Genomic DNA, 25,522 nt, shown 5'->3' with positions numbered 1-25,522 from the left:
ATACACTGTTGTGCTTGGTTTTGCAGTTGCTTTGCTTTAACCTTCTGTCCAGTTCATCACAAGCCAGCTCCATGGGGATTTAGTCTGGAGACTGTGCTGGTCTTACATCTTGTGAAGCCACCATCTAATTCTTTTCCTCTCATGCCTTGGGGTTATTATTTTACTGTAGGATGATGACCAACTGTCTTCCTTTGTTATTTGCCTTTTCCCCACCATTTTCATGTGCTGTACATTATTGTCCTAAAAATATATCAGAGGATGTAGAAACATGTTTTTTTTCCCACCTCTGCCTTTCTACAGACAAATGGATTGTTAGTAACAAACCAAAGTTGGGACACCTGTAGAATTTTTTGCCTTCAAGGTTTAATTTACAGGAAAGCATTAAGTTGACCACTTTTTTATGAAATTTACACGATTCTTCAGTTTTTGTCGATCTAACCTTTTTTATGCCTCAGGCTGTCCATTGGTCTGTCCCATATGTGTCCCATACACAATATCTTAGTAAAGCCCTGAGGGAATTTCTTTAAATTTCCCAGAAATGTTCACTTGTACGCAAGGATGAACTGATTAGGTTTTGGTGGTGTAACGTCAAAGTCACTGTAACCTCACATCCATCTCATTCTTGTGAAGGTGATATATCAGGAATACCTGGAGGGAATTCCATTACATTTGGCACAAACATCCACTTAGACTTAAGGATGAACTGATTAGAATTTGGTGGTAAGTGGTCAAAGGTCAAGGTCACTGTGACCTCACAAAAACATGTTTTGGCCATAACTCAACAATTTATACAATAGTCATGACAAAATTTTACACAAATGTCTGAAAGAATAAAAATCAAAGGTCAGCTTCACTGCGATATCATTATGTTCTGCAAAAACACTTTTCTGGACATTACTCAACTGCATAACTCAGGAAGAGAAGGGAAGATTGTGACCGTATTTCCTGCAACTTGACTGGTTAATGGAGACAACCATGAGGCAGCAGTTCTCGATTTTGCCTTGGGCAGTTTTTTGCTGACCTCTGTACCATTTAAAGTTTTTCATTGGACTTGAACTGCTTACATTTTAATAAGAACTGGGAAAATGGGGATCCTCTAAAACTTAAGACACGTGGTGTTACCATTATTGAGTTTTAAAGCTAACAAGCAAACTAGCTTTACCATGGAAGGACCCTGGTTATGTGTATGTTTCTACAGACAGAGAGAGGACAGCGGGGAGCTGACAATCAAATGAAAAAGTAAACAGTGCAGCAAGCACAAGCAGTTGAGCTATCAGATCAGTAGCAGCAGGTCAAGTAATAAAATTGCTATGATCGTGGTAACAGATACACAGAGGCAGGCAGAGGGAAATCAAGTCAGGCAACTTATCACTTTACCCTTGCTGCTTTGTTAATACAGAGCCCTGTCAGCACAGTAACTTTTGTATCCTGCACTCATGCCAGCAGTGGGAAGAGTGATATATCTGGACACAAATGTTTCTCTGGTAAATGTTTGAGATAAAATATAATTTTAGAGATTCCATGGTTTTTGAATGGTAGCAATGAGTAGATTTGTGTCTAGATCTGTTTTAGATATTAATATCTTAAAGAAGTGATTAAAAACACAACCTATTCTTTCTCAGGCCTTGGTTATTACAAATACATAGAGGATTAGATTAAGCAGAAGCCCTGATGCTCACTCCACAGACAAAAAGCCATGCATACAAGAAGACAATAAATAGCTACTTCCTGCTATCTTAGCCTACCACCCGTATGTTAAAATTTGTTATTCGTAATCTTCCGTGTAGTTCACCAACCTTCCAGTGGGGGGAGCTGTGGCGATGAGGACTCCTGGTGCTCTGAGAGTGCAGGAAGAGAGGGAGGGTTTGCAGGAGTGATGGAGGGAGGGTGTGTGGCTGAGCTAATGGATGTGGCTACACTTATGCGGGGAGTGTCAGATGACGAGGTAGGAGGGGTTCCATTCTTACAGGGAGAAGGTGAACTAAGGGGCGTGGCTGAGGTGGCTGAGGGGACAAATGGCTTGGCATCGACACTGAGGGCTGATCTGACTGCAGCTGGGGTGGTGGACAAAGTGGAAGTAGGAGTGAGGTCTGGAGTACTCATGGGAACAGAAATGGTTTTTGAGGTAGGGATGGCTGTTTCTTCTGGAGTGGACTTTGTCAGGGGAGCAGTGACAAGGCAGGGGGTGTTGCTGATAGCATTGGTGGTCTGCATGTCGGGGGTGAAGCCCTGAGGCGTCTGGAGGAATGAATCAAGGAAAGAGAATGTCTGGGAAACTGGGCTCAGATTGTCCCCTGTCATTAATGCTAGACTACTGCTAACATCCCCGGCTAAACTATTCTTAGTGGTGGTTGCCCTGACTGCTGTGCTAATGTTAGCTTCAGGTGTGCTGGTTGAAACAGTCTCTTCGTTTGCCTTTTGCCTATCCTTAGCAGACAAAGGGAAATCATCTAAACACATGGGCTCGTAGGAGCGTGGAGATGAATCTGTTACAAAGCTGGAATGGGAATGGTTGGTAAAACTCGTGGGTGCAGAGTCGGAGGGCAAGGGGCAAGGAATTTTGAAGTCGGATGGACCAGTGTCAGCACCTGTAGCCCAGGTAGGAGCAGTTGTAGCCGCTGTGGGAGAAACAGGCTGCTGGGGTGCTCCCCACTCCTCTGGAAGTCTTGCCCGACTCTTAGTCTTCCTGCCTTTTACTCTACCCCCTCCTCCACTCTCTCTGATTTCCCACTCCCAGTTCTCCTCGTCTTCATTATCCTCTGCTTCCTGTATGCCCTTATCCTGCAGCCCATGCTTGTCTGATTGGCCTTTATTCTCCTGGCTATCCAAGAAGTTGTAGACCTCATCGTGGCCCTCCCTCCTCTTCTTGCACCGTCTCTGCTGTTGCTCGCCCCCTGGCCCTGCTCTCTCGGGGCTCTCTTCGGAAGTGGAGGATGAGGGACTGATGTCATCTACTGAACCGCTGAGGGAGAGGACAGGAGCTGCTGGGGGGGGAGGGTTTTATAAGAGGAGGAACCGATCACATACTGTGTCAGAGAATCACCTGGCAAAAAGCCACCAGACTCTGGTTACTATAGGTGCTTTTGATACTTCATTCGTGTAAATCTGTTGGTCTCAGTCCGATGTTGATGGCCAAGTTGCATTGTGGATACTGTAGGTGCAAGGTTTTGGCAAGGAAAAAGCATGTGTGAAATAGAAGAAGACCATGTGACTGGTTCTGCATCAATGAATCTGACAATGTTATTGAAAAGTTATGCTAAATGGGTGGGTTACTCTTTAAAGGGGCACTACTTCTTGATCTAGCAGATGACCATTAATTAAACAAAAGCAGGCTAAACTTTCACTGAGTCCGGTCTCTAGGAAAGGTAATTCAAGTCATGAGTATAAGAATGCAAAGGGAAGCTTTGTGCTCTGTGCTTAATGTATACATAATGCATGTCCATTAACATATAACCTAGAGCTTTGACTCTTATTCTCATGTTGTGTACATGGATTGTTAATTAAGTTACAAAATCAAGATGGAGGAGGATAATCTCCATTAGTGTCATTGTGGAGAAAGAAAGGCATTTCCATTACACTCTGAGGTTAGAATCTAACTGACAACAGTCACTGTAGCACATTCATGTGACATGATGAGACTGGGTGAGGGCAGCAACCATAAAATGGTACTATGATAGTAGATCCCATAATAGCAGTACTGCATTTAGCAAAAACTGCATCTTATGTCTGACATATGGTACTGAAACATGAGTTAATACTTTTGCCACACAAATACGAAATGACCCTTGCTACTTATGAATACAGTATAAAGAATATAACAAAGTTATATATCCCTTCGTGGTTCCAGTCATAGTAACCATAGTCTGTTTGCTTTTAGATTTCTTTTGGCACAACCCTTTGAACATTTTTAATAGAATATGATGTATGTGATGGTGCCTGCTTTTATAAATACATTTCACATTACTTTTACTCACCTGTTACAGACTGTCTATAACTATGGTTCAATAAAAACTACATTGGACTATATGTGCATAATCAGGTTTCATGACCACAGACACTTACAGGTGCTGCTTTACAGCAGCATAATGGCTCAGCACTGGGCATCAGGTGATAGGAATTTGCTCTGATTTGTCTGTTTGGCTGCACCACAGTTCATATAAATGTTTTTATTCAGATTTGCCAAATGGTCGCAATAACTTTGTAGACCCAAAGCTGACTGTGACTGGAAATCTACCATATACCTGCATTTTACATATTTAGAGGAGGCCTAATGCTATTTTAAGATCCTTGCTTTTGATCATTACATGTGTACATCTTATATTAATCCCAATGAATATAGTAAAATGGGAGGAAATAAAAGTTGAAAGACCCATTGTCTGGTCATATTGTGTAAATTTTCAGTTCTGAAAATCTCAATGAAGTCTGGAATAGACTGTCCTAAGCCAGCCAAACAATGAATATATTGAGTGGTCGTGATCATGATTGTGATGATCATCAACATCATTCAGGGGGCAGAGGTGATCTTGTGTAGAGAGCAGGCACATGCAACAGAGCAATACAAACACACGAGGAGCAACAGAGCCAACAAGCGACTTAATGAGGTAAATAGATCAAGCTCATTTCAAATGAGGTGTAGCAGGCATGATTGAAAATAAATGCAAGCAAGTCTGAAAAACCATGGTAATAACATTGATCACACATGCAGAAACACTAAAATAACCCAGTATGGCACTAGAGAATCATGTAACGGTGACTAACTGTGCACATGCAGCACTTTAGCAAACAAAAATGTTCAGGTTGCACTGAAATGATAACTTCATTGGCCTGTTCTTCTATTATCTTCTCTTGTTTGGGGATGAAACCATCTCAGCTTTTTCTCAAAAGCTGTACTTCTTGATATTTACTAACAAGCTCTTCATCAGCTCAAAGAGGATGAGAGACAGAAAGCTGAACAGTCAGACAGGTTGAGGGATTGTAAAATAAAATTATCTGACATACCCATCCCAGTCTACTCATCATGTCCTCTTCCTCTCCAAATATTATTTCCTCTATCTCAATTTTCATTATGCCATCTCCAGCTTGCCTTTCAGTCTGTCTTACATCACTGAATATTAACAGGAATCAAGAAAAAAGGCGCATTCCCCTCTAAATCTGGCACCATTCCCTGAATTTCTAAAATGACTGAAGTTGCTATTTTCTTACTGCAGCCTCTGAGTCTTCCCCAGCTATAAACAGCTCAAAAAGGAGACGTGGCCAAGGTATTATCATCCATATTTAATGTGATATAGGTATTTGGGAGTGCCTCTTAATCTGGAGTCTGGAAAACTGCCCAGAGAAACATTAATGTTGGAGTTCTGGCTGCATTGCCAACATGTTGCCTATGAAAAAGGGTGTCAGAGAAGAAGAACTGGTGTGTATAAAAGGCTTTAAGTCTCAAACACAGAGACACAGTAGGAGAAGAGACAGCACAGAAAGAGCAGAAGGTTGGTTGGAAAATGTATTGTCAGTGTCCTGTTTAAGTATTGTTGCTCCATGTATCTCCAAAAAGACCCCTTTCCCCATATTGTAAGTTTCACACATCAATTTAAATGCAGAGGGCCACAAAACTGGTGAATTTGAGAGGTGACAGTATGAGTTTTTAATGGCAGTGATGAAGCAGGTATTTGTGTTTTTGTACAGCATTCCAACTGTCAAATGAAAACCGCTGAAGTGTTCCGATAATAACTCATTTTTCGACACAGGGTTCTCATCTAACAGATGAAATCATTTGGTCAAACGGTGCATAGACAGATCCAACTGGACTAAAGACAGACTCATTCTGTGAAAATGGTTTCATGACTTTTTTTTGTTTCATTAGATCCCTGTGATGTGAGTCAGGAAGAAGCAGAAAGACAGAAATGCCATGACTCCAAACTCTTTCCTTCTGCCTGCCAAAAGAAACAAACTCAACAACTACCCAGACAAAAGCTTAGAGAGGGTAAGACAAGGTTAGGGTAAGACTTAAAAGTACGACATTATGCAGCTATCAAAATCAGCTGATGACATGCTCTTATCAGTGGCATTACATTAAATTTGGAGTAAGTAGAAAAAGCCTTTTACATGAGAGTCTTGTGATTTCCAGCCAGCATTAATGCTATTTGTAACACCTGTGCTTGCCCTACTGTGACAAATAGAAATTTCTGCTGTGAAAAAGGCCTTGAACAAACAGTGAAATCAGGCCCACATGATAATCAGCAGGCTACAAATACACGTTAGCCCCAGATTGGCAGGTTTCCATCTGTAATAGGGACTTTGATCTTTGATAAGGACTTTAAAATTGTGTGTTTAGATAATTCATATCTAATTTTACCATGTTATTGCACTTTATGCTACTTTTTGTATCTACAGATGGGTTTCCCCATTTACAAATGATCCAGGATTTACCTGCTGCATGGGTGGTAGAGAAAATGTTGCCACTATGTCACGATAGCTAGAAACAAGTCAAAATACTATTTGAAGGTAAATTTGTATGCTGCAGATAATGAGAAACGAGCTTACCTTCACACAGGTAACACACAGAATAACATTACACTGTATAGATTTCCTGCTGTTTGACTGCTGCGCAGGTTAAGAACCTCCCTAACTGAGAATATCATCTTAATAATTAGTAATTACTTTTTCACTAAGTTCTGCACAAACTGTCAGCCATGTTCCAGTACTTTTCTTCTAAAATCCATGACTCTGAACAGATCACTGGAGCTAATAGCTATTTCTACAGTCTGAGCTGACACAGAGTTTCTTTCATGAGATATATATAGATATAGTTATTTGGTGTGATGGCTTATCTCTGAAATGTTAAGTAGCATCACATGGTTGTATCACTACACTACTACACTCCATTAAAACTGTGGGTTGTCTTCCATGTTTATTATTTAAGAGTTACTGCTTAAGTCCCATCTGTCTGTTGCACCAGTTTTTCAGTAGATAAAGAGTTTACCAAAGTGCACAGAGCTAAAGTCACCAGCAACATAAAAGCAGAGCTGGAGCCGTTCCACCTAAATTTCAGACAACTAGAAAAGGCTGCCCTTTGCTGGTGAAAGTTAGTTCTGTGTGTTTAGGCTGTTACTCTAATACTTTCACCACTTGCCTTTGCTGCCGTGCCACAGACACACAGGCCATGGTTTCATTAGATTAAATAGAGGATATTTAAGATATGACCAGACTTTTTAAATTTGGGTACTAGCTCTTTTGTAACTGTGTGAGAAATTCAACCAACCCTCCCTAAAACATACATGCATACTTGTTCAGTATTTTAATGAATCTGGATCCCAAGTGTCAGGTAAACTATTCAGCTAATTTAGTCTAGAAACATGAATTGTGCGAAAACGTGAAAATACAAATTCCAAAAGCAACTTCCTGACTCCACCCTCCCCTGCTGCTCAGCACAGTGTCAGGCTGCATTCAGACAGACATTTGTCCTGCGTTAAAACAACACAAGCAGTTGCATTGGTAAGGGATTGTTTCATGTACTGGTGAGACAGAGAAATACGATCCAGGAAATGCATGTACAATATGTGACTGGCCAATGCAATGCCTAGCTGGATGACGTCATGTTTTGTAGAAGCAAAAGCCGAAGCAGGTTCAACTTTTTTGCTGAACGATGCCCCTCCCTGTGTCAGCACACTTTCCCATTCCAAATCACGAGAAGGGCTGCATTTCACAAGCAGAGCAAATGTCTGTGAGAACGCAGCCTAACATATGCAGCGAACCCTCTTTTTGATACCTGTAGAATAATCCATAGTGTGGATTCCTGGGCCTCCAGCAGAAAATGGATCACTGGTCTTAGTGCCTCCACTGGTATTACTGATGGTTTTGTTTTCCACAGAACTTTTTTGGGTGTCCATAGCTGAACCTATCCCAGACTGGCTGAAAGGGGAGCTCATACTGGTCTGGAACGGTGGCAGGCTGGACCCCATGGTCCCTCCCATCCCAGACTGAGAGAAACCTGGTGGAAAAGACAAAACACAGAGTTACATCATCAACAAACAACTGCCTTTATGAAAATTGTACACACCATTGCTATATACTTCTTCTATATACTTTTTCTTCAACATACAGTAGTACACCATGAATTTATCCTCCTCTGTCAGACTGCCAATGCCAAGTTCTACTGCACTGCTCTGAGGCATCTGATGGAGGACGTACAGCACAAAGGACCTGAACTGTGGCACAGTGGCGTTTGGGTGCTCCATCATGACTATACACCCACTTACAGTGTTTTTTTTAACACACCAGTTCTTTGGCCAAAACGACACAATCGTCACTCCCAAGCTGCCCTACCTGCTAGATCTGGCTCCCTCCGTCTTATATTGCTGCACAAAATGACCACTTTGATGGGGATGGCGTACATGTTTTGCTTGTTGTAGACAGTCTCAGAGCTTTTGGGGTGCACCTTGTTTTTGGCAACAAACCATGACCACAATGGTCTGATTTAAACATAAAAATAAAGTAGGTTAAGTTATGTCTTATAATTTGTTATGCTCTAGATTTAGATTTATGCACTAGATTTTGGTGGTAGTATCAACTATTTTTTACCAACCATAATAAATGCTTTTAGAATTCCTGAAACATTCTACAATCACATAAAACTTGACACATTGTGTCTTACACTATTTGTCATGTCCCAAGTTATACCTAACCTTATGGACCTTGAAATTAGGGAGGCATGCTGCTGTCCTTTGTCTTGTTCAGGTTCCACTGAACTGTGATCCATCCCATCATAGGACATGGAGGGCCTATTTTAACTGTGCAAGCGCAACAACAAGCACAATGCAGTATGTCTTGGGTGCATGGACTGTGTGGGTGTCTCCAAGTGCACTTGCTATTTTGGTTCATGTTAGTCCAACAGCGCAAAGTAAAAAAGAACAGACTGAGGTGCAATAAATATAAATAGGAAGGTGTGGTGATTAATAAATTCACATTTCAGGTGTTGTCGCTCTGACACAGCTGTGCCAATCACAGTGATGGATGACAGCAGCTCAACAAATGGAAAGAGGCTTCTCTAGAAAATCATGCTGTTGCCTAGATGGTGCAGATACGCACAACCTCAACACACCGCGCCTCAAATCTGCAGCCAGAGGCAGATGGTGATGCAGTGACACACAGGACTGAAGAGCCACTCTGATCCAATGTCTCCATTAGAAAATAGGTATGAAGTCAGACCAGTCTGATGTGTGTAGTATTGAATCACATTACTTTGTAGCTGCCTGATGTCATATGAACATGATTTAATAAAGGTAAATACAGTAGACAGTTGGGCATAATGGCACTGCTCTCTGGTATGACACTTCTCAAATCAGAGTTTGCATATTTATCAACATATGTGTGTTCTTTGCCTTATGATGAGAGCAGGATTTAATGAACTGAACTAGAAGCTTTTCATACAATATTGACATTGCACCAGAACAGATGTGGTTCAAAGAGAACTGTGTGTTGCTGTGTGTGAGAGTTCACCGCTGCTGCAGTGACATTGGCCCTACCAGAACTAATTTGTTTCCCCAACCAGGAGAAGTTTGAAGAAATGGCTGCCTACACTGAAAACAGGTGTGGGCTCACAGTGTATTTTGCGCTATTGATGGATCACACGTACCCATCTTGGCACCACAGGAGTACCACTGCGACTATTTTAACCATAAAGGCTGGTACTTCAAGTGGTTGTAAATGGAAAGGGACTTGTCTGGAACATGTTTGCAGGACTGCCTCGGAGGATGCAGGATGCGTGGGCTTTGGGATTGCCAACTTTGTGGCAGTTGGCTTGTCATCACACCACTTTTCAGCTTACACCAGGATTGGTGGAGTGAATGTTGGCTACTGTATCATAGGACACTCTGCCTATCCCAGAACTGGCTCTTAAAAACATTCCACGACACTGGACGACTGACAGCAGAGCAGCAGATCTACAACAACAAAATCTGTAGAGCATGGGTAAATTTGAAAATGCTTTGGGTCGACTGCAGGGAAGGTGGCATTGTCTCATGAAAAGAAAAGACTGTGATGTTAAACTGGTGAAATCTATGTTGCTGACTTGCTCTGCTCCACATACTCTTTGCGAGAGTCAGAGAGTGAGAGTCAGTGACTATGACAGTGATTGGGATGCACCTGCAACAGAAGCAGAGCCTGTCATGGCACACATCGGTGTAGAGAAGAAGGGGGATTAGGTTTATCAGAATTTTCTATTTATTACATTAAATGCTAAAGTCCTTGAATTAAGAAACCACGATTGAAGTGCATGTGTAACAAGAAAATTATTTATTTTGCAGAGAAATAAAGCAAGTAAATGATCAGATGCAAACAAAAAAGTGCATGTATCATATGTGCAAACTATGTACCTAAGTTAAATGTTATATGTTAAATGTAGTGCAAATACAAATATGTGTAAACTATATACATGAGGTATGAAGGGTCTAGTCCAAGGGCAGAGGAACAAAGTGGCTTCTCAACACCTGCACAAGCTGGCTCAGCATACCACAGAAGGCTTCACTGAAGGCTGCACTTGCAGCAATCTCTTCCCTCAACAAGGCCACTTGACATCATCAAGGGCAATCTGTAAATGCTGCTCACGCCATTTGCTGTTTATCTCCTGCTGCTCCACATCTGCCGCCTACATCTCCCTCAGGACAGTCAGGGAGCAGGGAACCCCAGCAATTATGGCCTGCAAATATGTACAGACCTGCAAGCTTCAAGACTGCTCAAACTTTGCCAACAGACTTTAGTGCAAAGAAAAGCACAAGCTACAAACCTGCAACAATCAGAGGGAGGAGGAGGAGGATGTAGAAGAAAATGGTTGACTATGATGATAATAATGAATAAACAGAATACTGAATGCTTGAAAACTAATATTATTGATTTTGATTGTGCTGATGATAATCTTTGGTAATAAATAAGTGAGTGAAAGAGGTAGAAAAAACTTCTTGTTTTTGCATGTTCTGTTCAAATAAAGTGACTAAACTAAAATTTGCCACCTTGTGTGGTACTAGAAAATTCTGGCCTGGGTACATGGACTAACCAGTCACTTGCTTTTTGTAGTTCAAGAAATGAATACAATTTAAAAAAACATCTTGACATGTAACAGTATAAAAACACACATACATTTAATATATAAATGATTGATTCTGGCTGACTGTCACACTTTCATGAGTTATTGGAACAACTGAATACAACAGAGCCATATTGAAATACTATATGTGAGAATGTGAAGCAATTTACTGTATTAATCACCTTTTTTATTGCTAATGTGTGAACAAAAAAAGCTATTTAATTCTGCAGACACAATGCAAGTAATATCAAAGAAGTTACTGTAATATTATTTAAAAAGTGATTTACCCCTTTATCACTGTGGCATCAGTCAGACTTTGTGTTATCATCTATGACATGCTTTTCTTCTGCAGTAGCCTATAGCTAATCCACTTTTGCACACACCATCTTAATAAACCCGTTTTCTGTCACTCTGAATTATTATACCCTTAAATGTTATTTCATGGATGACATTAATTGTTGTTCGAATACGTCATATTTATTGTGAGCTATGCCCTGTTCTGCGATGATCAGCCTGTTCTAACATTTACCCTGGGACCACAAAGTTTTAGCCCATATTTTCTAATCCTATTGTCAGAATAACATGTTGAAGGTTAGGGTTAGGGTTGGGGTTAGGGTTAAGGTTAGGTTTTTTGATGGAGTGGAGAACTACTCTCTGAAAAAATATCTCTGATGTAGTCTACATTGAAAAATGTAAGTTTAAGTGGTTAAGTTAAGGTTAAGTTTTGGGATCTTTAATAGTTGTTTAGATTATTATCAGGAATCACATGCACAGAGATAATTTGAGCAAATGTGGCCCTAAAATGATGACATATGGCCATTCGTACATAGTTGTACTAGGCTAGACTTAAGACTAGTCAAATTCTACTGAACATGCTTTCTAGTAAAACAGAGACAGCATGCATCATATATCTCCCCATGACTGGTGGATTAATTGGCCAAACCAATTAATAGGTTGGCCTCTAATAGTAGCAGTGTAACTATAGCTACCTCATCGCATGGCTTCTCAAATCACTGCTGTGCAGATGACATCCACCTGTACCTGTCGCTCCCACCAGATGATCCCACAGCCTCTGGACGAATCTTGGCTTGTCTCCTAGACATATCCACACGGATGAAGAAATGCCACCTTCAACTAAACCTCTCTAAGACTGAACTGTCAATCATCCCTGCCAGTCAATTTCTCCATCACAATATCAATGTCAAAATAACCTTGTCACTTCTTACCCCAAAACTGAGTATCATGTTTGATGACCACCTATCCTTCTCTAACCATGTTACATCTGTTGTCATGCTGCTCTGCACTATACAACATATGAAAAATCTGGCCTCACCTGTCACCACCAACTCTTTTTACAGATTACTGCAATGCCCTTCTGGCAGGCCAAGGACAGTGAAACCCTTGTAAATGGTCAAAAATGTGGCAACGTATTTGGTCTTTGATCAGCCTAAGAGGGCACACCAGTCTGCTGCTCATCTACCTCCATTGGCAAGCCATGGCTGCCCAGATCAAATTTAAATCACTGATTCTCACCTACAGAATGATTTCTGGATCTAGCACCCATCTAGTTGAACTCAGTCATACAGGCTTACACTCAGCCACTGCGTTCCTTCAAGGATCAACCTATAGCATTGTCATTCCTGCACACAATGAGCTAATAAATGCTATCAGAGCAGAAGTGTCTCTCTCAACCCTCTTGAGGAATCTCTTGAAGACTCATCTCCTCCAAGAGCACCTTCTCTCCTAACACCTCTAACACCCTAACATGCTCAAATGGCATTTACTAAGCACTTACTGTGCTCTTCTGTAATTTATTTCTTTGCACTTTGCCTTGTTTAATAGATTTAGCACTTAGCACTTACTTCAAAGTGTCCTACTGCACTGAAGCCTTGGTGTTGTCCCTCATTTGTAAGTTGCTTTGGATAAAAGCATCAGCCATGTAAAATGTAAATGTAAATCTATCAACATGATGCCAGTCAATCATGTTCACTCTCATGTATGTCACGTCACTTTTGGCCGATGCCCATGATGAGCCATAGAGCATGAGCACATGTGCTAACATGAGCAACAGAATGCTGACAACAGTTTACTCAATGGCCACCTGTGTCATTGATAACAAGTGTTTTCTAAATGTTACACATTGAATGTTTAATGTTAGTGACACCTGTACTTGTTCTACCTTGACAATTAAAAAAAAAGTCTAAAAAGGCAACCCCTCTTTTGTTTATGTAACTTTATCTATATATTTATGTAATATAACCTGTGTTCTGTTCTAGTGTTTATAGTGACGTATGTAGTATGTAAGTGTGTAGTTATGCACATATCTTTATATTGGGAGGTCCTTGTGAACATCTGAAGCTTTCACTTGTGAATGTACATGAACATATAGAAAGCTATGCCTGAGTGTTGAAATAAGAAAGTGTGATTTTGAGGACTGACCGACAGGGTGCACTTTTATGATTATAAATATTCAAACTTCTGTGCAAACACCTTCTATACTACAATGGGGAAACTGTGTGATAAATAAGTTGCACGCCCTCCACCCCTACCAGACAGGCTGTCGGAGCTGAAGGTAGGCTGTCCAGGTGGGTCCTGGTATCCGCCTGATGACATCATCCCTGGACCTAAAGGAGATAAAAAGCATTATCACCATCATCGCCAACAAAAAGAATTTTCATGAGGCCAGCTTTTTTTTTCTTCGTCATACGGTTTTGCTTTATCAAACACATGAAATTTGTCAAGAATCTTTTAATGCTCCTGCATGGAACACTGATAGATTCTTACTAGTATCTAATAAACTTCAGATTAAATGACCAGTATACCATGTTGCTCATTGTGATGTTACACACTGTGCTCCAAGCTTTTCATTGCTCAGGTTACTTATGACATACATTTTCAGGTAGACTTAAACCCAGACCTACGATACATGACCAACAAGTGTTAAACACACAGCATCCCGCAGGCTTTCTTTTGGAACTCTTCACAGTGAGACAGACAGAAAACTGCAGCTGAACCTGTCAGTCTGCCACTCTGCTCTTTCAGCTGGTTGCCCATCAAGCAGGTCCTGCTTCTCAAACCCAGCTTCTCCAGCCTGCATGTGTGCCTGTGAGTGCGTGTGTTTATCTTTTGACAATGAGTCAAGCAGACACAATACGTCGCTGAAGGGACTATCGCCATGGTTACACATGAAGAGGATGACAGCATCTGCAGTTCCCTAGACAACGCCTGCTGACGGTGGATGTGTCTTGGAGGATCGATGCATGTGCCCTACCCACTGAGAGAGACATAGCACACTCATACACTTGCAGACATGCAATCTTCCTTAAGCTCCCTAAGTGCTGTAAAATAAAAGAAAGCAAAAGGATTATATAATTTATTGATTAAAGTAAAGGGATGATTTGCACTGCTGACTTTATAATCTCCCACTAAGCAGCACAGAAATAAAACTTGCTATATGTCATAACATAGTGTTGTAACAAGTGTGCTATAAGCTAAATAATACAAACGCAAGTCCACTTCTTATTATTATGTTATTAATGGTCATTAGATCATCAAATTTTCTCAAGCGTCATAATTGTTCAAAATCGTTGATTTTCTTAAATTTATAACCAGAGAAAAAAAAATTACTCAACCAGAGAATAGCGATGCGTTCCGATACACACCATTATTAAACTTGTCTGTCCACCAGAGATCATGCACATTCTCTCATATAACATTACACAGCCTGCATCTCTCTCCTCCTTCTGTCAGAGATATACTGAATGCTCTCCATTTGGCAAATGTGTCTCCTTGATCCCCTCCCTCCCCGTGGGACTACAAGAGAGATGCAGGGAGGGGACGCAAAGGTGGATGAACTGTATTCACCAAACAGGGCATCCTCGCCCCCTCCACCGTCATTTTGAGGAGAAGGCAACTAACTCATGACACACAGATTCTTAGCTGTCAAACGTGTACAAAAAAGTAACAGAAGCAAAAGAAAAACACTGCCTGTGCCTGTTGATTTCTCTTCCAACACTTAGTGATGCCCTGACACATATATACACCACAAAAATAGACAACTACATTTTCTTTATTACTGAACAGACATGAGGGAATAGTGTCATTTGAATGTTTGGTTGAATGTGTGTTTATATTGGAAAAGAAAATAAGAAAATGAAAAGAAAAGAAAGGCCTTTTTGCTATCGAAGAAAAAATAAAGCTGCAAAGAATGTTCTCATGATTCAGATTCTACACACACATTTTTTTTAAAATAAATATAAAAAAAATGTTGGAGCCACAACTAGTATTGCCATTCCTGTCTCTACAGGTAGGCAATTCTGCCTACAAACTCTGCAGTGTTATTAATATTATAGTAAAGTAGTGCCTAGTTTTGGCTGTTCATTAAAAAAAACTTCTATATTGATTCACACTGAATCCTTGCTCTGAGCTCCTCTGGGAGCCTCCTCTCTACTCTCTCCTCATCTCCTCTGAGACACATTTAAGGGATTAGAGCATCCTTGATGATGGCAGAGGTAGATCTGTTTCTGGGTCATGGGGGAGCAAAGACAGGAGGAAGAATAAATAAGCAGAATGAAAAGCACTGAGTCTCCCTCTCACCCCATCACTCTTACCTATTTTGGTTTTCGAGGTTTTGATTCCTTGAGCTCAGGCTACCAGCTTCAGCTTGGCTAACAGTATTTAGGTCCTCTATTAAGTCCAATTTCCTCTTCCTACAATTTGTTGATTTGGACTTCTAAATTCAGAGAAAAAAAATCCCTATTGTTTTTGGTGTTTACACAAATAGCCCTAGCTCAAAGCTATTTAGATCTAGCTTTTCTTTCTCTTTTTATTTTTCCTCCTTGTCGATCACTCTTTGCACTCTTCGCTTTATCTACTTTTTCATGCAAGATGTTACAGTATCTACAAAAGCTTAACATTCCAGCTAAAACATCTTTCTGTCAAGGTGCCACACTGGGTTTTAACGTAACTGTAATATATTACTGCCACATTAAGTCTGATTGATTGGCATCCCAATACACAAATGAATGACTATTAAAAGCCTCCACTGCTCTCTACATGGCATTTCACATACACCACACAGTTCTTTTCAGTTCATTTTCTTCCATGATATTTACTTTTTAGTAAAGACAAAACAATAATGATGCCACAGAGGGTGAAGCAGAACACGTAGTAGCATTCTCTTGACAGAGCAAAGCAAGGTTTAGCAAGTACAATTTTTAAATCCCAAATCAAATATAGACACTAATGTAACATCCCAAATGTGATCAAATATCTGTCTTAAAGATAAGAAAGTAAATACATTTACTTATTTATTTACTTATTTTTTGGTCTGGAGAAATATGTTTTGATGTGGCTTCCAAATAAATTGTTTGCTCTTTTCCTCTTATTTTTTTCTCTTGTTCTTTTCATCTCACTGAGACACCTCACCACTCTTCCTCCCGACACACACAGTCAGAACCCAGACAGTCCTCCGAGGACAGCAGCCAGTATCAAGCCTCAAGGTCAAACACCTTCTTTTTTTCAAACATTATTTTATGGCATTTCTGCATCACTGGGCTGGAAGCTTTTTCAAACTTTCTGCAAGGAAAAACAAGTCAAAATATATAAGTGGGGAACCACCACAAAAATATCTTTCATTGCATAGTTTGAAGAAATACAGTTTGATGTCTTTAACCTTAGCACAATACAGACTGTTTGTACTTTAGCATCATTACTCTGCATGTTTTTGTTAAGATGCAAAGCTGACCTTCCCTTTTAGCTATTGTTGTTCAAATCACGTTCAGCTGGTACAGATGGGAAGAACAATGGATTATAAAATATGAGCCCTGAGATGTGGGTTGTGTATGTGTTTTAAAGAGGGTAAATGGTTAAGATACAAACATCCAAGGACATATGAAAAGGTCTTCTGCACAGGTACAAACTGTGCACTACTAAGTATACTTTTAAAATAAATGCTATTTTCTACTTTGCTTATAACACCGTATTTGACAATAAAGCATCTGCTCTGAGAGAAATGTGTCATATCTGAAGCATCACAGGCTACTGCAATTGTCACTACTATCCAATGGATAATATTTTTTAATGCAATGTTTAAATGTAGCCCTCTGACTCATTAAGCACTGGTTGAAGATGATGATTCATTTCAGCTTCATTCTGCTCTAATTGTTCATTTGGGTTAGTAGCTTTTTCCTTGAAACCCACAAAGTCACCCTACTTGTTAGCTGTCAGTGGGACCTCACTCATACACACAGTCACATTACTGCATTGCCTGTATCTAAAAGGATAAGGATGGTGATGTTCTGTATCTTTCTGTTCTAACTGTTTAAACATATCTCAACAGAAGACTAAAACAAATTAATTGATTCTATTATCAATGCCTCTGCTGTCTATTGTTGTCCTCATCAAAAAAAAAGCTCTACAAACAGCCAGTTCATTCCACTGAGTGACACATTCCATTATTACAGTATGATTAACATGAGTACAATAGTTTATTTAGTCAACCCCACATACAACATCCTGCTGCTGGAAATACTCAAAAGAGTGCCAAACGTGCATTGATTTGTGGCTTTAAATAGTCCCCAACAAACAATCTACTGTTCAACTGTTTCAACTTACTCTTTATTTATGATATTTATTATTGTTACTGTTGTTGTTATTATAACTTATTATTATTATTATTATTATTATTATTATTATTATTATTATTATATTTTAATTATTAGCATTTAAAAATGATAGTTGTTAACCTCCTCAGTGGTTACAACTGAGCTTATTTTTTTTTACAAATAATTGAGCCAACAACTGTTCATGTGAATCTGTACTGGTTATTTATAATTGACAGTGTTACATGACAGCTTTGATATAATGCTGATTACTTAATGAAATGCAAAAATATATGCTCTAATCTATCCTGCTTTACTGGCTCCAATCTAAACAACATATCAATATTAATTAAACTATTATTAAAGGTAGCAAGTTGTGCAGACAGCACTGACATATCCTCTTTACTTGTTTGTAATACACCATAATGACCTTGCCCATGTGATCATATGAATCTTGACATTGCAATGAATCTGTTGATACCAAACATGTTATGCTAGTTTACTGGGCAAGGGGCTAAATATTGCTCCAAATGATAACAACACAGTGAATGAAAAAAGGAGGAAGTCAATTGTGCATATGAATACAGCTGATGGATTAAGGATTTCAAAAAAGTATTATCTGTGAAATTAATTGTTTTGACCTCACCCCTTGATGAATCGGAATCAGGATCGTTAAAATTCAAACAATACCCAACCCTAATGGAGTGCACCAGTCCGGGGTACCAAGACTGAATCCAGCTGCACTTAGGCTCACAGCAAGAGTTCCAGATGATGACAGTCAGCCTCTGGGAAAACCTGCTGCCTCTTTATTTAGATAGACATCTTTTGGGTCAGCTACATTCAGGCAACAGGGTCAGTATCAAGCAGCTTTATTTACCTATATTTAAAAGCTCTGCTTGTATAGCTTGTTAGTTTTCTATTTACATATTTTATGTCTTGTTATAATTTTAATTTGCTATTTTAGTTCTCACTAAACACCACAGTTTTTCTTTTTTTCTGTCTCTTACTGCCAGTGTTATATCCTGTCCCCAAAAATACACTAAAAAAAGAAATAAAAATTATGACATACCATCTTTCTCCATCATAATCACCTGATTACATGCATCTAATATTACTGTGCACACACATTGTCAGTGCACACATCTTTCTGTCGCTCTAGCTCTCCAAGTCAAGGACAGCGGAGGTTAGTGTCAAACAAATGTCACCGTCCTGGAAAGAGACTAGCACTTAGAGCGAGGGAGAGAAGGGAAAGGTGAGGACAGAAAAGTCAGAGAGGGGTGAGGAAGGAGCACATAGCAGAGGGCCTGCAAAAGAGAAAAGAAGGTAATAAAAGCCCTGAGCTATTAGTGGTCACAGAGAACTGAGTAAACATTATTTCCAATTAAAAGACTTAATGTATATGATATACTGCACTTTAAACAGTCTACAAGAAACATATGAATGAAATCATCCATCCATCCATTACCTACCGCTTATCTGTTAAGGGTCGCGGGGTGGCTGGAGCCTATCCCAGCTCTGATTGGGCGAGAGGCGGGGTACACCCTGTACACATCACCAGTCCATCGCAGAGCCAATACATATAGACAAACAACCTTTCACACTCACATTCACACATACGGGCAATTTAGAGTCACCAATTAACCTAAGCTGCATGTGTTTGGACTGTGGGTGGATGACGGAGTACCCGGAGAGAACACAGAAAAGCCCCAGACCCGAACCAGGGTTTGATCCTGGAACCTTCTTGCTATGAGGCAACAGTGCTAACTGCCCTGAATGAAATCAGAAGGGGAATAACTGAAGGGGAAATAAACAAATGGAAACAGCAACAGAGGGAGGCCTGAGGAATCCAACAGAAATATGTTCAGGTAAATTGTCATTTCCTCTGGGTGTACAGTGCTGTTGTCCTGACAGCCATTAACAGCACGATGAACAAACTGCAGATGCTCTGTAATAATGGTCCCATGGCCACTGAATACATGATGCAAATCCCGTTACTGTGACTGACAGGCTAAAAAAGGGATGGTAACTCTGGGAGTAATTGTTTTCTAAGCTATCAAACACAGGCTCTTCTCCTGATTATATTTTACCTCACCATGTGGCCTCTGGTGTAATTTATTATACTGACCTTCAACAAAGTAATGCCAAATTACCAATAGGACTGACAAAGACAACAGGCACTTACGACTCTCTGACCACAACTCCCAACAGCTACCTCCACAATGCAGGCCCTGAACATGGTCCACTCAGATTCCATGCCCCAAACCATGGGGGTAAGGGTAGGAGTCAAAGACCTTGTTGACCAGGAGCCTCAATTAGGCATTCCCAGGCCACCCTCACAACACGTTTGGATTTACCAGGTCTGTCTGGCAGCCTCAACCCGCCATCTGATCCGCCTCACCACTAGCTGTTCAGTTGACAGCTCTGCTTCCTACTTTGCCCAAGTGCCCATGACATATGACCACAGGTCTGATGATCCATTCATTTTATTCCACTTATCCAGGGTGGGGTCATGGTGGCAGCAGGGTATTCCAGACGTTCCTCAGCAACAAGTTTCAGTTCCTCCTGGGGGATCTGAAGGAGTTCCCATGCCAGATGGGATATGTAGTCACAGTTCTTGATTACCATACATCCATCATGAGACATACACCAACACCTACTACTATTTAAATACTCTGTGGGGTGACTACAGAATATAGCAATCACATTTCAAATATGTTTAAGAAATGAAACGACTGCTTAATGAAAGCAAAGTCCTATGTTGCAAACAAATTAGGCATTTTTACTGTGTGGTGATCCACAATAACATTGTAGGGTGATGGGGAGAAGGTGGGCAGACTTCCCAGCATACTTTGAGACAATGTGGTTATAGACTTAAGTTTGGATTAAATTGTGTTTTAAATCATAATAGCTACTTACTTAGCAAGTTACTTAGCACATATCAATAGTATTGTGGTTCTATACATTGTGTAGATTCGTGTGACATGTATACATCTGTGTTTTCCATCCCCACTGGAAATGATGCCTTTGTTATGGTTAAATGTCTTACCTTAAATAAACGTGACATAAAAAACATTGTATCATAAAACAAACACAAGAGGAAGAGACAGAGAATAAAGAAGCGCAGAGAGACAAATACTGAAAGAAAAGAGAGACAGAGATGCAGAGACACTCTCTTGTCTCAGACTATAGATCTCATTGATTGATAGTGATTCTGACATGTACCCTGACCATCCAAATAGATATCTCAATATGTCAGTCTGGCAAGCCAACATGTCAGAAATATTTTCTATTACTACAGACTACACTTCAATTACAGTGAGACTGTCCTGTAAAAAACAAGCCCAAAGGTGCTTTTGCTGTTGGTGGTAATTATGACAGGAGCACAGGAGGGAGTTAGATGGCACAGTATATACAGTAGGAGATCACTGTTGCTCAGTGAAAGTTTAACTGTGTTCCTTAAAAGCACCTAACTTTCAAGTCTAATCCTCCCAACAGTAGCTCAGATGGTTGTCTAACCAGGCTGCTACTGTAGGAGACTGCAAAGAAAATTGCAAAAAGTTGTCTTTTCACAATCTAAATTTATTTTGCACAGTGTTATACTCAGTATAACATTCCTGGCAGCTACACAGCCTTCTCCTATCCTCATTTTAGTCTGTCAGGCCAGGTTTCCCTGCTTCTGCCAACTTACTTCCAGCTGATAAAAAGATTCAAAGTGTGGACAGATGAAACTACAGCAGCTCATGTTCCGATATGCTGCCCCCTGGGAGAACTATATCAATTTTGATTGCTGACATCATACATCAGCAAATGTGTTCATGATGTGATGATCACAAAAATTATAAAATTCCCAAACCAAACAGCCTGGATGGATAGTGAGGTGAGGGCTCTATCCAGAGCCATGTCTGTTTACAGTCAGGTTTCTGAAAAAGGCTTAATGTTGAAGATACATCTCACTGTCTTGCATGCAGCTCCCCCCTTTACCTGGTACATTAAGAACTCCAAATCCTTCAACTTTTACTAATTATGAATTAGTTGTAGTTTATTGATTTGGTTGTAGTTATTATACTAATTATTAATCAAAGTCCCAAACTGATAGTTTATGAGACTGACTTAATGAATCAGATTTAATGTACATTAAATCATATTATTTTATGTAAGAAATAATTATGTAATATTAATAATTTCAATATCAATAATCAGTGTACATTTCTGATAGCCACTAACAAATAAACCGTTACACCTTCCAATGTACAACATTAATAATCAAAACAGTAAAATCACATCTGAAAAGTTGAAAGCCATACCAACAAACTAGTTATACTTTTACAAACCATAACAAAGCCAATCATATCACTTAAATGCATGGATCACTCTGTTGAGCTGGACATCTTTTACGTATGACAAGTGTTTGACAGTTTCAAGCTATACGCAGAAGGAGTAGATGATGAGTTACAGCAGTTGTTGTAACAGCATACAACAGTCTTCACTTATAATGTGTGACAACTATTTTCATAACCAAAGTATCAAATCAAAGAAAAAAAAATTTTGCTTTTAAACTTGTGTTGTTGCAGATTTGCATTTACTCTACTAAAGGAGCAGTAAAGCAGAAAAAACTGGGCTAAGAATGGATCCTTCAGGGGTCCAATTTTCAGGCCCCTTGGTTAAAATCTCATCACATGTGAGTCAGCTGTGTAATGTGTGTTTGACTGAGGAGCTTTGCCATGAAAACATCTGAGAAACCCTGTGGTAAAACATCTGCTGTCAGCACACAGCCTGTTCACAGTATTATATGGGAACATTCATGCCATGTACAAAATGTAGCCTTCAGGCCTATAGTCACCAGGGTTTTAAATAGTCAGGCTGTAACTCTATGTGTGCCCGCTTTTGGTGATCATTATCATACCAGCTGTGAACACTGGCATGTCAGTAACTATGTGAGATGACATGACAGGCTGATGATTTCTCAAAAAGGATTAAAAAACATGCACGCAATTGAGCCTGATGTGCCATCTGTGTTTAGCATCATATATCAAACTAATCAACAAGATTTCATCTATCTCTGAATCTACGCTGCTGTCTGATCTCCATCCCATAACCTTAGCCTAACTTAGTAGTCTGCATTACATTATTATATAAATAAACATAATGACATGTGAAAGTTGTTTAATGTCTTAATAAACTGAAACTGTCATTTCATGTTGTTTGTGTTCTAGCCTATGGTGGAAGTTGATCGGCCAGTTGCTGGCCCTTTCAGACCATTGTTTCAAATCAAACTGCCAAACAAAGTCATGAGTCAATTCACCTGTGATCAGTGTTTCCCATACATTTATATATACAGTTTAGCAATGTACGCACTGACATGTACAGCTGGGTGACAAATTAAAGGAAATACCAACACAAAGTGACTTGAATGGTGTTCAGCCACCACGAGCCACCAGAACTGCTTTAATGTTGGTGGAGAGCACTGTCTAACAAGTCTGTCTCCCATAGGTGAGCTGGGTTGAGATCTGAGTGACTATGAAGGCCACAGCATATGATTCAAATCATTTTCATACTCATCAAACCTTTCAGTGACCCCTCGTGCCCTATGGATGGGGGATTGTCATCCCTGTTTCTCCACTAATTTTTTCTCCACCTGTCTGTATGTATGCAGGCTGCATACATAGGTAACTGAAGATAACTTGATGCTGTAAATGCAATAAAATAGAAAAGGACAACAAGAGAAACTCTGTTTCCTGGTGCAGTGACAGTCTGTAGTGCATCAGTGGGAAAAGAAGAACACAGTTTACATTCAAGTGTTTTCCTTAACATTGGTTCAACGTTATCTCACTGTCTCAGAGTCAAACATAAGTGGGGCTCATTTTTACATTTTATTTTCTAATGCAGTAAGTTTAGGCTGGAATAGTATATATCAGTGTTGCATTTTAATAACACAATTAGAAATGTTGTCAATTTACACACATTACATGGCACAGCACAGTGGTGCAGTGGTTAGAACTGCCGCCTCACAGCAAAAAGGTTCTAGGTCCAATTCCCAGTTTGGGCTCTTCTGTCTGGAGTTTGCACATTCTCCCCATGCCTGCATGAATGCCTGCATGGGTTTCCTCAGGGTACTCTGAATTAACCTGCAAATACTTTTCTCAGTCAGCTAGTTTGTTATTTTCTAACATTTTCTGTCATGTCCTAAAGCTTTGTGTTCTTTTGCTCTCCCACTAACCTAAGGAATTAACATGTCAGCAATGATGCTAAGTGTTTTTAAACTGTCATTGAAGGATTTGGCATATGAAATACAGTATCATGAAAATGTACCTTACGTAGATATAGGTTAACAAGCCACATCTTTGATTGACAGATGTCAGCTTTACTATATAGTGATATTGTTTCTGTTCTTCACCTTCACACTTTATAAAGATGGTGGCATTCTATTTACATTATTCAGCTTAAGGCTGTCAGTCCTTTTGAAGGCCTGGTGAAACAAATTGTTTTCTATACCTATTTGCAGCTGCTCTTCACAGGCAAGCCTCTAGTAAGGGTCCCCAGGCTTAGACCCCTAATGCTACACAGACCTAACGTCAAATATGAGCAAGAGAAATATAACTGAAGCAATACTGTTTATGAAATGGCCTGGATTAACAAGGTCCACGTGATGAGCAAAAAACCAGTGTCCACATTAACCAAGAAGCAACATCAATAGAAAGAAGCTAGAGATTGAGAGGCTCCAACACCACTGAGCAGCATGGAGATACTGAGCCAACCCCAGCAGAGGAGAGCAGTGCTAAAGAACTAGATGATACCCCTCCACATGACAGCCACAGCAATAATCCTGGAGATACTTGGGTATAAGAACAAGAATGCAACATGCATGCCCCCCATGGAGAAGAGGGTTGGAAGCCAAGATCAAGAAAGCCCGGAGGGACGTTGGTTGGCTAACAGTGGTGCAGAAGGATGTCATGAAAGACAGGTCCTGGATAGAAAAAAGTACGAAGTAGTAAAAACGTACAACAGGCTGAAGAGATACACCTGAGAAGCACAAACCAAGAGAATAAATGGCCCGTTCACTGGTCAGCACGAAGCAGAGTAGTGCAGCTTGTTTCTCTTGGGATACCCTCAGCTGTCAGCTGGTGTCAGGTAAGTTCTGTCTATTTGCTGAGAGTTGCATGCCCGTCATGGGAATGCACACAGTTAAAGCAGAAACTGCTAGTTTTATGGTGAGTTAAAACCAGCTGACAATGCTGTCACCAGCCAGACAGGAGAGACACTGTGGTGCGGTAGGATCTCACATCTGAGCATTGGACCAAAATGAGTTGAGTCGTCACACTGAGCACCCAAATCTGAGTCGTCTGACAAGATTCTGAGTCAGGTACAACCCTAGTCCTAGTGACAAGCCATCCTGATTTCAGCAATCCATAGCAGGTACACAATAAAGTTAACAAAATTGTGTTTTGGTCAGCAACACAGTGTGCTTCAGAGAGCGAAGTCTGTCCAGTCAGAACAAGGTGGAACATATGTCCTGTCCCAGTGGAAACTAGTCAAAGGATAAAAGATTCAATCATACTTACTATGAGTTATGAATACAGATGAGTGTTTTGGTAGGCAAACGCTCTCTCGATGGCTTTGGGGAATGACTAACACTAACGTAAGGTGTAAGGAGATGGTAGTTATTAACTTTAACATTGTGCTTTTAAGACTGCAGTGAACACACACTGAATCATAATCATCTATTTCAGCTAGTTTACCACCATGAAACTGGGGGCCATTGAGCTAGATGACAAATCCAAGCCCAGTGATGCCAAAATATTAAAATGATCATTTTTAAAATACCTTCAAGCCAACTCAACCGTCACCT

At 40.1% G+C, this 25,522-nt stretch overlaps 1 protein-coding gene across 5 annotated transcripts in view; it reads right to left on the bottom strand.

Annotated features, from left to right (window-relative positions):
* Positions 1–25,522, bottom strand: part of map4l (microtubule associated protein 4 like) — a 94,533-nt gene that overhangs the window by 49,550 nt on the left and 19,461 nt on the right. For 3 of the 5 annotated variants that reach the window (XM_018678387.2, XM_018678391.2, XM_018678389.2), the window contains exons 3-5: positions 13,624–13,698; positions 7,763–7,984; positions 1,797–2,984 (exon numbers count right to left, since the gene is read on the bottom strand). In XM_018678387.2, coding sequence (XP_018533903.1) covers positions 1,797–2,984; positions 7,763–7,984; positions 13,624–13,698 — 1,485 coding nt within the window. The remainder of the gene's footprint in view (positions 1–1,796; positions 2,985–7,762; positions 7,985–13,623; positions 13,699–25,522) is intronic. The other 2 variants (XM_018678390.2, XM_018678392.2) reach the window with 2 other exon arrangements.

The sequence above is a fragment of the Lates calcarifer genome, linkage group LG4 (genome assembly GCF_001640805.2).
Source record: "Lates calcarifer isolate ASB-BC8 linkage group LG4, TLL_Latcal_v3, whole genome shotgun sequence".
NCBI classification, from domain to species: domain Eukaryota; kingdom Metazoa; phylum Chordata; class Actinopteri; family Centropomidae; genus Lates; species Lates calcarifer.
Note: the sequence above shows the minus strand (reverse complement) of the source record. Positions and strands in the feature narration are given on the sequence as shown.